We start from the raw sequence: 18,085 nt of genomic DNA, 5'->3' as shown, positions 1-18,085 counted from the left end.
ATGAATGAGGTGGGGGATCCTGGAGACAGAGGATAAAAAGAAGGCGGAGTTACTGAATGCCTTCTTTGCCTCTGTCTATACTGCTGGAGGCTGTCCTGAGGAGCCCCGGACCCCTGAGGCCCCAGAAGAAGTCAGGATAGAGGAGGAGTCAGTCTGTCTTGGTTGATAAGGGCTGGGTCAGGGACCAATTAAGCAATCTGGATGTCCATAAATCCATGGGCCCTGATGGGATGCACCCGCAGGTGCTGAGGGAGCTGGTGGAAGTCATTGCTAGGCCACTCTCCATCATCTTTGCTAAGTCGTGGGCAACGGGAGAGGTGCCTGAGGACTGGAGGAAAGTGAATGTCACTCCAGTCTTCAAAAAGGGCAAGAAGGAGGACCCGGGTAACTATAGACCAGTCAGCCTCACCTCCATCCCTGGAAAGGTAATGGAACAACTTATCCTTGGTGCTGTCTCTAGGCCCATCAAGGATAGGAGGATCATTAGGGGCAGTCAACATGGCTTCACCAAGGGGAAGTCATGATTAACCAACTTGATAGCCTTTTATGAGGACACAACCCAGTGGATAGATGATGGTAAAGCTGTGGATGTGGTCTATCTTGATTTCAGTAAAGCGTTTGACACGGTCTCCCACAGCATCCTCGCAGCTAAGCTGAGGAAGTGTGGCCTGGATGATCGGGTAGTGAGGTAGATTGTGAACTGGCTGAAGGAAAGAAGCCAGAGAGTGGTGGTCAATGGGACAGAGTCCAGTTGGAGGTCTGTGTCTAGCGGAGTCCCTCAGGGTCAGTACTGGGACCAGTTCTATTCAATATATTCATTAATGACTTGGATGAAGGAATAGAGTGCACTGTCAGCAAGTTCGCTGATGACACAAAACTGGGAGGAGTGGCTGACACAACGGAAGGCTGTGCTGCCATTCAGAGAGACCTAGACAGGCTGGAGAGTTGGGCGGGGAGAAATTTAATGAAGTATAACAAGGGCAAGTGTAGAGTCCTGCATCTGGGCAAGAACAACCCCATGTATGAGTACAAGTTGGGGACAGACCTGTTGGAGACCAGCGTAGGGGAAACGGACCTGGGGGTCCTAGTGGACAGCAGGATGACCATGAGCCAGCAGTGTGCCCTTGTGGCCAAGAAGGCCAATGGCATCCTGGGGTGTATTAGAAGGGGTGTGGTTAGCAGGTCGAGAGAGGTTCTCCTCCCCCTCTACTCTGCCCTGGTGAGGCCGCATCTGGAATATTGTGTCCAGTTCCGGGCCCCTCAGTTCAAGAAGGACAGGGAACTGCTAGAGAGAGTCAGCACAGAGCCACGAAGATGATTAAGGGAGTGGAACATCTCCCTTATGAGGAGAGGCTGAGGAAGCTGGGTCTAGGGAAGTGATCATCCCTCTGTACTCGGCACTGGTGAGGCCGCACCTTGAATACTGTGTTCAGTTCTGGGCCCCGCACTTCAAGAAAGATGTTGAGGTTTTGGAGAGAATCCAGAGGAGGGCGACCAAGCTGGTGAAGGGTCTGGAGGGTCTGACCTATGAGGAACGGCTGAGGGAGCTGGGGTTGTTTAGCCTGGAGAAGAGGAGGCTCAGAGCTGACCTTATTGCCGTCTACAACTACCTGAAGGGAGGTTGTAGTGGAGTGGGAGTTGGCCTCTTCTCCCAGGCAGCTAGTGATAGGACAAGAGGACACAGCCTCAAGCTTCGCCAGGGGAGGTTCAGGTTGGACATTAGGAAGAATTTCTTTTCAGAAAGGGCTATTAGACATTGGAACGGGCTGCCCAGGGAGGTGGTGGAGTCACCATCTCTGGATGTGTTTAAGAAAAGACTGGATATGGCACTTAGTGCCATGGTCTAGTTGACATGGTGGTGCCAGGGCAATGGTTGGACTCCATGATCCCTGAGGTCTCTTCCAACCTGACTGATTCTGTGATTCTGTGATTCTGTGATTCTCTTTAGTTTGGAGAAGAGGAGACTGAGGGGTGACCTCATTAACGTTTATAAATATGTAAAGGGCAAGTGTCATGAGGATGGAGCCAGGCTCTTCTCAGTGACATCCATTGACAGGACAAGGGGCAATGGGTGCAAGCTGGAACACAGGAGGTTCCACATAAATATGAGGAAAAACTTCTTTACGGTGAGGGTAACTGAACACTGGAACAGGCTGCCCAGAGAGGTTGTGGAGTCTCCTTCTCTGGAGACATTCAAAACCCTCCTGGACGCGTTCCTGTGTGATATGATCTAGGTAATTCTGCTCCGGCAGGGGGATTGGACTAGATGATCTTTCGAGGTCCCTTCCAATCCCTAATATTGATTCTGTGATTCTATGATTCTGTGATTCTATAATTCACTGAAGTATAATCAACACATGCAGTACATTTCCCATAACACTATAAATCCAAATTTCACTATAAATCCAAATCCAAATTCTACTGAAGCATGAACCTTGAGATTTAGAGCTGATTTCTGTAGTGTATATACTGTATATCACCATATGAGGTTCCCCCTTGACCTTCACCAAAAGGCAGATCACTGCTTTGATGGAGCTCGGCAGCATTTTAACAACAGCCTCCCACAGAATGCAAACCTGGCGGGGCATTTGGGGGTTGCATTATCTATTAATTACATGTAATATCTGTGTTTGATTTTGACTGAGGAGCACAACTGCAGCCACCGCAAGAAGAGATTTCACTGTATTTTGAACATGTTAGGAAGCATTTTGGACTGTCTGAGGAAGCAAGCGTCTTTCTTCCTTTCACACAGGAGGATTTCATAACAAGACCTACAGATGCCCAGAGCTTGGAGAGCAAAATGCTCATGCTCTGACCTCACTCTGAGGTTGTATCTGAGTAAGAAGATATATAGGGTGGGAAACATGGGATGCAACTAAAAGGAAGCCAGAAGCAACAGCAAACTGCTGTAGCTGAGGGACGATAGCTGGTAAAGCCTGTTGACTCAGAAAGACCCAGGTCCCAAGCAGTGCTCTGAAACAAGAGTTTTCCATCTTTTCCAGGCTCCCTGATGAAGGCTCTCCATGGCCGTGTGCCCTCTATACAGCACTGTATGTGTGTGGAATATATTTAGAACTGGATTTTTCTCTGGGATCATTAACTGCATGTTACTACTTGTTTTGTAAAATTAGCTCTTGTGACTGAATAAAGTACTAATTTCTGACTTTTAACAAAGCAAGCACAGAAAGTAGAAAGCTCTTGTTCTGTCAATAGATGAAGAAAACTGGAGGTCTGTAGAACTGTTGGTTATTCCGTTTAATCAGAAGCTTAATAATCTCTGTAGCTTTAATAGGGTGTATGAGAGAGCATGGTAGCTAAGTCGCTAATTATAATCACCTTTAAATTGTCAAATCTCAGAGATCTCATTACACATAGTAAGGAATTTAATTATTCTAGAGACATCAAAGTGAGTAGGTTTACAAAATTGCTCAGCAGTATGTCTTATTTGTGTTTTATTCATAATAGTTCAGAAGTCATCTCAAGGCACCTACCTCTCCAAAATGGGTATGCATGTATTCTGTGTACATCACGCTGTGCTCTCGTGCTTTAGTATGTGGTGAGAAGACTGGCTTGTTTGGCTCATGAGCAGCTGTACCGAATACGTAGTACATGCACATACCATCCATGAATCTGTTGTTTTGAGGTAAACAAAAGTCTGGCAAGCATGCACTATGATCTTTTGTTTGATGGGGACAAATGCTGAATTTTGATTTGCATTTTATTTGCAATACAATGACAACTTTTTTGCAGAAATTCATTGATACATTCCATGTGCAAAAATGCCTGAGATTTCTGTCAAAGCACGCGCGTGTGTGTATATATTTTTATTGATACTGGGGAAGACAAATGAGAGTTTGCATCCACTTGACAGGGTAAGGGAGAGGAGAAAAATTAAGTGGAAATTGTCTTATATTAATGGGCAAAAATGCAATTTGCAATGCCTTTTGGAATTACCATTGCAGATAGAGCATCTAGGAGACTCTTCATTTTGCATCTACCTCAATAAGGCCAATGTTTCCTTGAGAAAAAGAAGCACATACAGTAAAATCACATGTAATAAAAGCTAGTGACTATTCAGCTAGAGCTCAAAAGTAAAAGAAAGGAAACATTTAGAAAAGCAGATTATGGGAATAAGAGACACATGGGAATAAGGAAAAAGCAAGAGCTGAGTATATATTAAAAACTCCACCCACAAAAACTTTTGGTGATGCTTTTGTAAAGAAGATGCAAAAGGCAGATGCTCCTTTTTCATCATTTCACCCTGTGTTGAGGATACCGGGAAGAAGTCCCACTGACAGCTAAATGCACAGCAGCCCTTTCCATCTGGTACGTAAAGCGCATCAGGGCATCAGGGCTCAGCAGAGGAAGCAAGGATGAACACCATGAGAACCTATTTTAAACAGTACCGTGCTGGAGCCAAGGAGAAACCTGTGTGGCAAGTCGAGGTGACAGGCCCAGTGAACATGAGGAGAAAAAAATGGGAAAGCTCACAGTGACCCTTAGGCGTAGGTGAGGGACAGGCACCCTATCGAGTGGTATAGTCACCATGTGTGCACATGTGTATAACCACTCACTGGGTGTCTTTTTCTTTTCAATCTTCAGGAAGAGGCAGCCAGAGTTCTCGCCCACCAGCCAGTGTCCGTCGGCACATGTGCAGCTTTGAAAAATCCCACACTGCAGTGAATGTGTAAGAGAAGCTGCATGACAAAGAGTGCTTTTACCCCTTGCTTTCTCTTTCTCATTGGTTTATCATGTCTAATGGTGGGACAAATGTGGTGCATGCCATTAAAGATGGGAAATTTGCTTATGTCCCCTGTTCTGCACAATGCCTTAATCTGATTGTCCAGATGTGATGAAGAGGACACTGAACAATTTTTTTTGCAGCTTTTACCTTTTTTTTTAAAGCCTTCAATTTTATTTGTAAATGCCTACAACTTGCAAATGCATCCTTTTTTTTCGTACTAATTTTATCTTCTTTTTCCATTGAGCCAACATTTTTTTTCTTTTTTACAGTTTTGCATGGAGATGACATTATCCTGCGTGCTTTAAACAACAATCTAGTGGCTGTCTCACGGCAAGACACCTTTGCTGTGCACAGCTCCTGCTAACTATGCTTGTTAGGGATCTGCTGCTGCAGAGCCAGCAGAGGGAACACAGAAAACACTGGTTTGGAGGGATTCGCAGAGCAGGGAAGTGACGAGCAGGCGCATGTAAATAAAACCATCAGAATCCGGCCTAGGAACAAACAGTTGCCCTAAAGTATCTTTAAACAATAACAGAGAAATTTTTCCTGTTATAATTTCTGAAAGATGTTCAGATACTGCATATTCTTGTTCAGTGAACAATAGCAAAGTTCAGCTCTTCAGAAACAAGAAGTGGAAATACTGCCCTCTCTGAGCAAACACAAACCCGGCGGAGAAAACATGCTAGCTGTTACAGAAACAGAAAGGCCTCGCCTCATTTCTTCCAGAACAGATTTATGCTCGTTTCCATCTGATAAACTGCAGATGTGAAACAGTCCTGCTCTCTGCCCCAGGGAAGGTTGTGCAGTGACTATGTAGAAAGCTGCCTGTGATCCACTGACATGGCATTTTGAGCAGCACCGTCTCTGTAGGGCCAGAGATGCTGTGCAGCTCCTCTGATCCGTGACAAAGCATTCTAGCTCTGTATATGCCTCTGAGAGTCTATGTTATCTGTGGACAGGTAGCAATGATGTTAATTCAATCAAATCTGCCCCTCTGATTTGCAGATCAGAAGAAATACATACAATGCATCATATATTTGGAGCAGTAGTGATGGTTTTACAGGGCCTGTGCAGCTACCAGATTGGCCACTCTGAAAGGCAAACTTTACAAAGCCACTGTAAGGAGCAGTACAAACACTTTGTTATTAGCTTCCAGTCTGACAACAACGTGCCCTTCTTTTCTGATCTGGAGCAAGTGCTGCAGATTCCCAGGGCACAGATCACCAGTTGTCTGTCTGGAAAGACTGATGATGAAATGGGAGTCCAACACAGGTGTACCAGTAGGAGGCAAAGAAAGGCGAATGCAACAACAGATTATATTCAAAAAGCACAAGCACAAGCTGTAAAGCTCCTGAGCACAGGGAAGGCTGAACCTCCTGCTTTTTGCATGACAGCATTTGGGATTTTTTTTTTTCAGTTTGGAAAAAAAAAATCCCCATTCACATGAGCTCCTGAGAAACAACTCTGGTGGGACTCCAACCAGCCAATGGGACTTCAAATGCTTGTGGCAGCTGCACAGATAAGAAAGACTTTAAAAAGCACCAGAGCTTTTCAAACCTGCTGAGCATGAAGCTTGCTATTTTGGCTTCTCCCCCGTCCCTGCCCCTCAGGCTTCCCTCTCTCTCCAGCTAGGGTTGATGCTTTCAGAGGCCTGGCAGTGCTGCCTGAGCTCCCTGTGGCCACGTAGCCCAGGCTGAGCAGTAGGCATCTGTCCGTCATATCACCAGATGCCCATCACCACCGCCTGGCCTCATGCCTGAGTCTCAGTCACCAGAAGGGCAGCAGTTTGCGAGTCTGGATTTTCCTGAGGAAGCCCTGCTTTGCTACTCAAGATGCTAGACATTACCATGGGTGCTATGGTTTCCCTTGCCTTCCAGTTACAAGCAAACAGATGGAGAGATTTGAAATTCTGTCATGTTTTGATATACACAATACTTAGCATTGGTTATTGTGCTAATGTTGATCTCCATTCTCCGTATGATCCTGGAGATGGCCAGAAATGCCAAATCATGAAAATATAGAATAATAAAAATTTATTATCATATTAAAAAACTCAGAAACATCAGCTTTGAGTTTCAGGGCTCTTTTCTTCTGAAGCTGCACATTTGTTACCATGGAAACTTTCAGATACACCCAGAAAACCCACAGGCTTTACTAGCTGCTTATCTGCTGCAGCATATTAGGGAGAGCTGTATATAACAAACGAGGGGCCTCATGACTAAGCTTCCTGTGGCAACTGGGTTAAGTTAACACTCAAAATGCTGGCATGTTAAGGCAAGTCTGATGGCTCTTCAAGCACTGTTTAAACTGTTGGGAGTTTATTTGATTCTCAAGCATACCAGAGAATCTGACAAGTTATAGTGGGAGAAAGACCTCATTGACTGCTACCTCTGCCAGGGCTGCACATACCAGAGCAATAGGCTTTTACCAGATCATTAGGAATTTATTCCTGCTCTGATACAGCTATTGACTAGGAAATAGTCTGGATTTTCAGTATAATTTTTCCCTTTTGTAATTTCATCTAGGGCTCTCAGCTGTGCATCTATATGCTGTGTGAAATACCTTCCAGCCTCATTGCTAATGCCTTTCAGATGTTTGAAATCTGTTACTGGGTTGTTGCATCAAACTGAATACATTCAGCTATTTTAGCTTTCTCTCACGCACTCTGTTCTCTGTCCCCGATGGCTTTTTTTTGTTGCTGTTCTGTATACAGCTTCCAGTTTGTCAATATCTTTCTGGTAAAAAACACGGTGCCCCAAATAATTTTCCATCAGAATCACAGGGCATTACAGAAAGCAAGGACAAACCTCCAACCATCTTAATTACTATTAAACTGCAGTCATAGGAAAGACCTCCTAATCTCTGTACCATGGTGTAGTGCTTTTGAGTGGGGAACACAGAATTCATGGGCTATTTTTTGTGGCTTTATTATATACAAAATTCATTAATTAGTGTTTCTTATTCAACAGCAGCTCGAGATCTTTTTCCATGGTATTTCTTTTGGTGCAATGTTTTTTGAAGGTTATTGATCTTCACAGCCTTCCAGCCCTACACACTATTTTGTCTTAGTTGCACCCACCTACGCTTTTCCTAAATTCATTTCATTCTATCATTTTCTTCCCGTGTTCCTAAGCTTTCCAGGTTCCTTTGCTCAACACATTGTAATTTTCAGTTTTCAGGTTCTATTAGCTGTGCTCCTTTTCGAGCTTGTCTGAATAAATGCTTCAGTTCAGGTATTGTCATTGGCTGCACTGTCATATACATTTATTAGTATGTGCAGGATGAGACACATCTTCAGGTAACACAAATATGCTTCTCCGTTGATATTGGAGGATCCATGATGATTTACATCACACTTTTTCCATGCACTAATTTTAAAACACTTAAAAAAATTACAAAGGTGATCCAGTAGGATGTATTCATTCTGAGTATTTGGTGGGATTTACTTATTAATGACAACAAAATAAACAGATTTAAATTTTTTTCACTAGTAAGAGCACTTTTTAATTTCACATTGATTTGCAGGTTTCCGATCTTCATTTCTTGAACACTGGAAGAATTTGCCTGCTATTTGGAACAAACTGTTTATTATCCTGAACTTCGTATTATCTGTTACAATAGGTTGTTTTCTCTAAGCAACACATTAATAGCTATTCGATTGGTTTTTTCCAAAATACTTAATGAAGAGTTTGCAAGCTGCAACACTGCTTTGCATTTTTGAGGACACTTTCATAAGGTCAAAGCCAACAGATCACAAGCAGTTTGCAAATTCTGCAAATGTATTTCTCCCAATTATTTGTAGTACCTTGTTTTTAATCAGTTTGTTATTAAAAAAACATATCGTTGAGACAAAAGTTTCTTCACTAATAATTAGATGGATGACTGAAATGTGACATAGCTTCTATATTTCAGATGAGACTAAAAATTAATACTGGTAACTATAATTGTTAGTCAGCCCGTTATACGCATTATCAGTGTAATATTCTCATACCTTTGTTGAGCTAGGTAAGATCTGTGATACATACTAAAGTTGTAAGACTTCAACTACATTGAAGCATTGCAGTGAGCATCTCTCTCGCCCCCCCAAATTTGCAGGTGTATGAAAGTGCCCATGTACATATACGTAATTGTTAAGTATAGGTATTTGGCTATATCTCAGCTGCTGGATTTGGGAGCTCTTCCCTGCCCCTGGGACCAGATATGAGCCTAGCAGCAACCCAGTTCTATGGTAGCGCAAGCGTGAAGTGTGTGACCTCACCCCTGGCTCCTGCTGTCCCTGTTTGGTTGACCAGGGCATAGAGGCTGGGGGCTGTGGAGGCTGGCACACTCTGATCCTCCCCTGAGGATCTGACCCCAAACTGTGGATGGAAGCCAGGATCACGTCACAGGGTACTCAGGCTAGACATAGCTACTGAATCCACTTTACACACTGTATAATATTAACATTTCAATTTAAAAAAGAAAAAAAGTCAGCAAAAAATCAGTTATCAATAGGGTCGATGTACATTAGAAAGCCTGTGTGTAGCTCAGATCAAAGTAATATTTAACTTTTGCAGCAGAGTAACTAATGAAGGAAATAACTACGTTAGATTTACTTGACATAAGCCAGATGCAAGACAGAGGGTTGGAAAGGAGGCTCTGAGTTTGTGCTCACTCACAACAACCCCAAGTCGCATCAGGTTCTGCCCCTTCAAGACAGACTGACAGCGTTATGTTTTCCTGTATTTTATGTAGCAGTTTCCATCTTACATTTAAAGCATCTTTGTAATTTACATAGAAGATTGTGTCCCACACCCAAGGCAATTTTGTCCTGAAAAAAGAGGGAGGAGAGCAACAAGGAAAAGTTAGTTCAGTAATTTAAAACTCCAGAAACACCAGTGGGAGGTTAAACTTTGCTCTAATTATACAGCACCACAGAAGTCACTGGAGTCACATTGTAAGAACTGTCGTAAGGTCCTTTTATCACCGAACAGAGATTACAGTGTAAATGGACTAAGGCTGAAATCAGTTTGTGATTCTTTTTTTCTTTTAGGAGATAACAACTGAAGCTTATCAGGCAAAAAATGTGAGCATACACCAGATTGGGACAGTGGTTGATGATGGCTCCCTCACTCTTGGGTGAGCCACAGAGAGGTTAAACCTGGGTTAGTAAAAGAGATGAGTCCCTAGAAGCAATGCTTCAAAAATTAGGCTTGCAGGAATGTGCCAACCAGTGTGGCCTGCTCTGCTGATGCGTGGCAGGGCTGACTGCTGCACCTCGGAGAGGAGGGTCCTGTTTAGCACAGGGAGATATTACTAACCTGGATTAAAACCATTTCCCTCCCTTAATCAAATTTCATGCTCCAGTGGCCTTACTGAAGTGGAGACTATAATGGAAGAGACCTTGGGGATACCAGCAAAGCACCTGCAATGTGCTGCAGTGCAGGTACTAGCCTTAAATTTTAAGCTTGTTAGCTTGTGTCCCGGGAACAGTGAGGCCACAGTGGGACAGAGGTTTGTTCAGGCTCGCTACTGCTTCTCACATGACTGCAGGGTTGGAGAAAGCTTGTGGATGGCTAACTGACTTTCTGTGGGCAGGGCAGAAACTCCTCTGCTGGCTTCCCTAGGAGGGCATCCATCAGCAACTGCTGTTTGGTCTGAGAAAGGCTTTGTCCAATGCACAGCTTTTGGATGGGGCCTTTCCTTCGCTCTGCTTCCCCGCTGTCTCAGAAGGCTGGCCGTCTCTGTGTAAGTGCACAGGGACAGCCCTGCGTGTGCTGCTTTCTGGAGCACAGCTGTCAGGTGGCTGGTAACTCTCCCAGGCTCTGTGAAGGTGGGAGCATTATTTGTTGCCTGGGCAGTACCTGACACCCACCTCGTCTGGTTGCTGATAAGATAGCTCAGGACCTGGTTTGGACCTAATTTTTTCTGACAAAGTTAATAAGCCCTTCTCAGATTGCATTTAACATTCATTCCTAAGACTTTAGCCTCATAGAAGGGACAGCTAGGTTATCCCAATGCTTCCTACTGGCTGTGGCATTTCAGTTACTATAGTGACTACAAGGCGCTAGGTCTGGCCAAAGCATCAGTCTGACAATGAAGGAAAGGGAAAATATATAATTTCTCCTATAACCTCTTCCACTGGTTAATTGCCATTGCTGCTTTAAAAAAGAATAGTCTTATATCATAAATCTGTGCTCTGAACCTAACACCACCAGGTCTGGCCCAAATGACTGTATCACTCAGCAACCTTAAGACGCTCCCTCAGCTCACGGCCACTTGGGGAAAATAACAGACCGCAACTCTGGCATCCTAAAGGGATGAAACAGGGGATGAACTCTTAACAGATCAAGGAATGTCCCTTCCTTTTTAACTGGAAGGGCACTTTCTCAAGCACTTTGCCTGACTGCATCTCCAGCTGTTTCACTCTGGCAGTGACAAGCACTACATCAGATGAGGAGCCATTTCCCAACATGTTAGTTCCTAAAGTTAACCTCACCAGAGCACATATCACTTTGTTTAACCATTTCATGTGGTATGAGTTATGGATTGTTATGCATAAAATGTTCAATGCAAAAAAGACAAAGGTTCAGGCACACGGGACTGAAAGTTCATCTAATTCTCTGTGCTCTGGGTCTCAGGCTATATCTTCGTAGGTAAGAGGATCAGAGAGTTTCACAGACTAGATTATCTTAAGCTACTGGGGCAATCATCTTCCACCTGAGGAGCATTCAGCCTCTAAGATGTAAAAACCTTTGCCATCCAATGTCTAAAGTAAGACATGCTCAGGACTGTGCAGTGTGGGGAGGAATCACCAGTTGTGGGGTGCTCAGACTCAACATTGCTCCAAGGAAGCCAACAAGGTCAGATCCCCTAGACACTGGCAGGAGCAGGACTCTGTTCTTGGCCTGTAACTGGATTGGGTCGAGGCAGTCCTACTCACAAGCAGGAGCAGCATTTTGGGCAGCTGGAGATACTTAACAACAAACAGTGAGCCATCTAACAAGCTGTAGGGGGTATTTTGGACCACAGTCTCAGATTTGGGTACATCAGTTCTCTTAAAGACTTTCTGTAAGTATTAAGGTTTGAAGTTGTTTTCTGGCTTGTTTAGTGTCTATAATAATCTGCTAAAAGTATCTGAAAATGACTGCCCCAGAGTCATGCAGAGAGTTCATTGTAAAGATCAATGCATGTATTAAAAACAACACTTTGAATTACCAAAAATAGCAACAGACCTGCTCATGGAACTAATAAAAATTCACACAGGAAATATACTTACAACTATTCCCCCCAAAATACAAAAACCCTAGACAAAGCTGTGGTGAAAATTGAGAAACAGCAGCTAAATTCAATATATGTCCTTGCCTATAAAGCAAAAGCAAGCCCATCTTATGTGTTGATAGGATATCCGAGAACCTGTCTGAACATTTAGGCTAGATGCAAGGATTTGAAGAAATAGTACTTGGAGTGTTACACTGGGTATACACAACTACAAACCTTAAAATCCCTTGAGACTCCAAGGAGTTCCTTTCTAGACAGTAAGTGTGAAGTCTAAATCCTATGGGAAATTGTATAAACAAGAGAGAAAGTTAGGAAAGGCAAATAAATACATGATGGACATGAAATGGGTAACTGTCCTATTGATAAAAGCAAGAAAACACCAGTTAGTCCCACCTCGTCACTGTGCAATTGAACATCACATTTTCAGTACCCCAACTGTGATCTGGCTTGGTGCCCTCTCCTGCCTTTGTGCAGAAAAATCATCCCTTCTCCCATTATACCAGGCAGATTATTTTGATCTTCACCTTCTTCCATGGATGTTTCCTTCAAAGAAGAAGGTGACAATCACTTAGAGAATGGTGACCGTGCACCCCACATGCAGTCAGGATTGTTGTCATTACTTTGCTCAAGTTAGTTGACTCCTGTCTCACCAAGACCCAGTTCAGGTCGGAGCTTTTCCAGCCCCATCTTCGTTTTTTGTCTAAATGTTGATTAATGCCATTCGAGACAGCTGGTCTTTGTTCTAGGATAACAAGCATTTTTCTTGCATGTTAATCGTTAATTCTGCCTGAATGTGTCAATCTCAGCATGACTCCCTACCAGCTGTCCAGCAAGACAGAGCCCAGGCATTTCTATGACAGTCCTGTGACTCTGTCTGAAACGTGACTCATTAACAGGCTAACGGTGCATGGGCACAGTGAGGAGAGCAAGTTGATGGAAAGACCTGGAACAAGAGACTGAGGAGAATGGTAACAGAAAGGAGAGATTTCCCAGTGGAAATCACCAAATTGACCCCACGGAGAGACACTGCGGCTCTAAAGCTATTTGTCACAAGGCCATTGGAGTCATGAGCAGTAAGGCCTGGCAAGTGGAGGCAAGGAGCTTCAGCGGCACCAGCTTTCCCTGTAGAGCAAGTCGGTAACAGACAAATCCTGATGAAGCTGTTTGTTCACATTTGGGTATTGTAGTCCCAGTGCAGTTTGATTTAAGTACAGCCGTTGACTTGGGCTCGATTAAGTAGAGTATGGAGAGTGCTACAGAAGAAAGAAGTCATAAGAGCAGAATTCGAGAGTGAGGGGGAGGAAAATGAACTGAATTGGAGGACAATCTGAAGACAGAGGTAGTGAGTTCCTTAAAATAGCAATTCTTACCTTTGATGTAAAATACAAAATCTTGGGAACAAAATGAGATAGAGACTAAGCAGATGGTGTGAGGAGGGATTCAAAAGTGAGATGATGCACCAGAGCTAGATATGAAGAAGTAAATGATGCAGAAGTGGACTTAGCATAAGAGATAGGAGATAATCATCATGTTGTTTTCAGAAAAGCCCTTTGCGGTATTTGTAAGCTATGGCATCAGCAAAATACAATATGAGAGCGCTTGACTTATTTTCCTCTCTACAAGAAGAGACTTGTTTTGAAGTCAAAGCAGAGAGAATATGTTTCTGTGTGAAGAGTTTGTAGATCTTGGTATGTTAAAATATTACTTTAAAAATCTTTCACGCCCAACAGTTACATTCATTTGCTTGTCTCTATAGCACTTCAACAAAATGACATACCACAGCTCATTTTGATCAAACTGGGAATGCTTCTAAACCTTCGTTCTTATCTTTTCATTGATCACTATAACAGAGAAATTTAATTCTTCAGCTGGGAATTTGGCTTTTTTTTCCCTCTAGGTTAAAGCTGTAAATCCAAACAGCTCCAAGTCCTACCAACTACATGCTTTGGGGAGTTATGAATTTTTTAGACTGGCTCATTCTTGTGAGCCAGTTCCCACAAAGGTGGTGAGTCACAGGTCCAGTGTTTGGAGTCTGGAGTTGCAGATGAACTTCCCAGCTTGGATCCATCTCAAATTCTTTTTTTTTCTCCAGGAATATTGACTGCAGAAAAGTACCACATTGTCATGTACATTTCTGTTTTGCAAGATTTACAACAGTACCGGTGTTGTACCAGTTTCTTCCAGCTATCACAAAGTCAGTCAATATTTCTTTTACAAAATTCAACTGGTAATTATTTACTCCCTGAAAAAGAGAAGTGCAGGAGTCTGAGCAAGGAAAAGCAAAATACTCAGATATTGCAGGCTGTGTGTAAGGGAAGCGTTCTCCCCTGGTGTGTGCAGTAGCAGGAGGCAGCACTGCTGTGCCAGCCTCCCACCCAGATTGCCTCCCACCTGTGTTGCAATCACAGGGTCTGAAATTTAATCCTTTGTTTGCTTCTGCCCCCTGAGGGATGAAACTGTGAGATAAAGCTGCTTCCCATAAATCATCTCAGAATTTCTCTCCAGTCTCTGGATTCCACCCAAGTGGTGTGTATTATAATTTGTAAATGATCTCTACTGCCTGACCTGCAATTAAATTGCTTGGTCCTCTTAAGCGCTGCTCAGCTCCCTATCCCACCAGCTGCTGATGAGATACCACTCTGCTTTGAGTGCTGCTCCCTGCAAAGGTACAGGGAAATGCAAAAACCCACTACAGTTCCTCAGGGATAGACCTGACCCTCAGGTCCTCACGCAGCCAAACACCCCAGCGTTTTGATGGGATCCAGCCTGCATGTGGAGTCGGAGGGTTCGACTCGCCATGATCATGTTGCTGCTTGTTCCTCCACCCACACAAACCAACTGTTTTCAATCCCAGCATTTTATCCTCGTTGGTAAATAATAGTCGCTTGGGAAGAAGTGCGTTTGCCTCCTACCTGATGGAGGCCCTGGGAGTCCTTCATTTCTATAAGAGCAAATATGTTCCTAAATGCAAAGGGGGGCCAGGGAATAAAAAGGAAAGGAGGGGGTAGTAACAATTCCTCTCTCTACCCAGAGTGCCAAAGGCTAAGGCTGTGGGTTGTTTTTCTTCCAACAGTTTGGAAATATTTCCTATAAGCTGCAAATCAGGTTTAATTAAAGCTCTTACTGTGACTTTTTTCCCCTTTTTTTTCTTCCTCCCCTGCAAGGTGGGGTGAGCAAAACTAGATATAAAATGACATAGCTAGTGTCCTCAAAACACCGCCAGCCCTCCCAGAGCCCTCCCGCAGGCTAGGCTTTCCAGGCTGGCTGTAGGGTGGGTAACCAGCAGGGAGTAAATGCCTTTGGATCAAAAATCACAGTAGATGCTGCTGTTAAAAGACACTGTTGTTTCCTTCTGTAGTATTTCTGTGAGGACACGAAGAACTGGAGGGGGGAGGCTTATTAATGAGGCAAAGCAATCAGTATTTTTGTAGGCTTGTTATACTGCCCATGTCTGCGTAATGTAAATGCAAATAAACTCATCTTTATTTTATTCATAGTTCTAATGGAAAGTCTGTGTCATGGTCTGAACCAGGTGGAAGACAAGCTCCCAAGGGGGAACACACGTGGCACAGACTCTCAGTGCATGTGAAGAGCCAGGAGACAGGGTGCAATCAGACAGCGGTGATCAAACCCCTCACTAAAAGCTGCCATGGCCAAAGCAAGAGCCTGACTTTTACTGACGTCAGCAGTAAGACTCTGTACAATGTGGTGGAGGAAGAAGATAGAGAGCCCGTTCACCTCAACCAGCCCAGCAGCCCCTCCATGGTGGTGCACAGGCGGGTGGCAACAACCCCCCCGCTGCAGGCCACAGCAGAGGAGACCCACCTCTTCTTGCCTGAGCAGCCCCCCAAGACCCTGCCCCTGCAGCCGCGGTCTCTCATGGACCAGCTGCAAGGAGTGGTCAACAAGTTTGCCACCGGCATGCCTGACTTCAATGCCGTCCTCCCTGCGCCCAGCTCAGGGAATGGTGTGCGGCCCCCCTACCAGCCCCCCCCAATGCAGCAGCCACCCCTGCCACCTCTCCAGGTGGCCGCCTTCAGCGAGGAGCCCCTGTCTCCCCTGGCTGAGGAAGCAGAGAGTGAGAAGCTGAAGCTCATTCAGGGATATGTCTATGAGAAGAACCCAGAGGAGGAGGAGGAGCCGGTGACAAGCAAACTGACTCTGGAAGACTCTCCAGCACTGATGCCCCCGTCCCCTTTCCGGGACTCGGTAGCTTCAGGCAGTTCTGTGCCCAGCTCCCCCATCTCAGAGTCGGTGCTCTGCACCCCCCCAGATGTGACCTATGCCTCTGTCATCCTGAGGGATTATAAGCAAAGCTCATCCACCCTGTAGACTCTGGAAGAGACAAGATGAGAAGGACTTTGGCAGCTGCCCGCTGGGAGGTCCTGGGGAGACAAGTCTCCCAGGGCTGGGGGGAGAGAGATCAGAGAACAAAGTTGTGTATGACAGGGCAAAAACTTCCAAAAAAATAAATAAAAGGAAAGGAAAAAATCCATTCTGAGGGCTCAAAATTCTCTAGCTGTTAAAAACAAAAATACTGTACTTTGAGAAAATGACATAACAAAGCACAAACCCAAGAGACAACTTCTATAGCAAAAAAAATGAATAAACACACGGGAAAACAAAATAACCACACTCAGTCACACCCTCTCTTGGCAATGCTTGAAAAGGACTCTGAGAAGTGTGTCCTGGAGAAGTCATTAGCACATCTCATGACTGCTGTCTTTCTGCTACGGAAGCAACACACCCAGAAGCTGGAAGGGAGAGTTGTGAGGAGGAACAAAGCTACTTGTATATGAGACATATATGCATAAATATTTTTTTCTAGTTTCTATAGGTGGTATAACTGCGTAATATGTTTGGGGGAGAGGAGCTGAGATCATGTGAAAGCACATGGCTCTTACTGACCTTTGTCTGAACAATTTGTTCATCATGCTAGGCTGCTTTTTGGAGGATCTGGGCTTTTTTAAACACTGATTGTGAACAGAGCAAGAAATATGATGAAGTTAAAGACTCAAGAGGTTTCTGAAGAAAGCCCTTGCTGTAGTACTTGTAACATTATAAGGACTTAGAAAAACTGCCCTTTTGTATAAGATTGTAAACCACGTGGGTAAACTGTTACACAACATTTCCTGTAGCAGAACAATATTTATTGACTAACTTTTAATAATACAACATATTTGCCATGTGATTACATCATTCCTTTGCGTTACTTTGGAATCAAATACATTGGAAAATAGCTATATACTTAGAGCAACAACTATTACTCTGAAAGAAAGACAATTCCAGACTGGGGGTTATAGAGTCAGTCTCGAAGCAAGAGTGAGTGTACGTTTGTGTTTCTGTGTGCTTGTGTATGGTATGTGTGAAGCGTAACGTCCAGTAACTACCACTGGAAGATTGTCATATATACTATGAATATTTTTATGTTTAAATCATGTTTTATATCGCATTGTTACAAATATTCAATAGATCTTTGGAGGTTTGTATGCTGTGCTAACACATTTTTTTTCATATACAAGCTGAGACAGTTGTTACCCTTATAATAGGGTGCTTTATTTTGCAGATATTTTATGAAGTAGACATATAGTATTAATAACCAGTGCATTGAAAAGTTGTTCTTTTACATGTTTGCAGCAAGTGTGGTTAACAAAAAAAAAGAAAATGCAAAAAGAAAAAAGTCTGTTTTAGAAACCTTGCACAGTATAAAGGTGAGACAGGAAAAATAAACTATTTTGTTGCTTCAGATAATTTAAAATAAAATCATGTCCAGACAGGAAATTTCATCAGTGCTTAATGTGTGCATAAATTCCCATGGTTTGTTATAAACAGTTCTTTTAATCTCTTTATGTTGTTTAATTGTGTGTTCTTTTCATACGCTTTCACTTCTATTTAATATACAATACTGTGTCTTAAAGATCACTTCTAGGCAGCTGTAGTTCTGTCATTCATTCCTCCTCCTCTATCCTTCATGTGTTTCCTAGAGATGCGCATAATCCAAAACTCCCTAATGGCTGGCATGTTCAAAGTCCAGGTCTAATTGCTGTGGTTTGAACTTAATGATACTTATTATTACCCTAT

General features: G+C 43.6%; 1 protein-coding gene across 3 annotated transcripts in view; it reads left to right on the top strand.

The window, feature by feature from the left end:
* GRM1 (glutamate metabotropic receptor 1) overlaps positions 1–16,336 on the top strand; it is a 220,941-nt gene extending 204,605 nt beyond the window's left edge. Inside the window, exons 8-9 of one of the 3 annotated variants that reach the window (XM_068395773.1) lie at positions 3,466–3,504; positions 4,603–4,663. In XM_068395773.1, the coding sequence (XP_068251874.1) occupies positions 3,466–3,504; positions 4,603–4,663 (100 nt within the window). Of the gene's footprint in view, positions 1–3,465; positions 3,505–4,602; positions 4,664–15,501 lie in introns of those variants that run through there. The other 2 variants (XM_068395764.1, XM_068395779.1) reach the window with 2 other exon arrangements.
* The last annotated feature ends 1,749 nt before the right edge of the window (positions 16,337–18,085 follow it).

This window comes from Nyctibius grandis, chromosome 1 (genome assembly GCF_013368605.1).
Source record: "Nyctibius grandis isolate bNycGra1 chromosome 1, bNycGra1.pri, whole genome shotgun sequence".
NCBI lineage: Eukaryota > Metazoa > Chordata > Aves > Nyctibiiformes > Nyctibiidae > Nyctibius > Nyctibius grandis.
The sequence above is the reverse complement of the archived record's forward strand: the minus strand, read 5'-3'. Positions and strand labels throughout refer to the sequence as shown.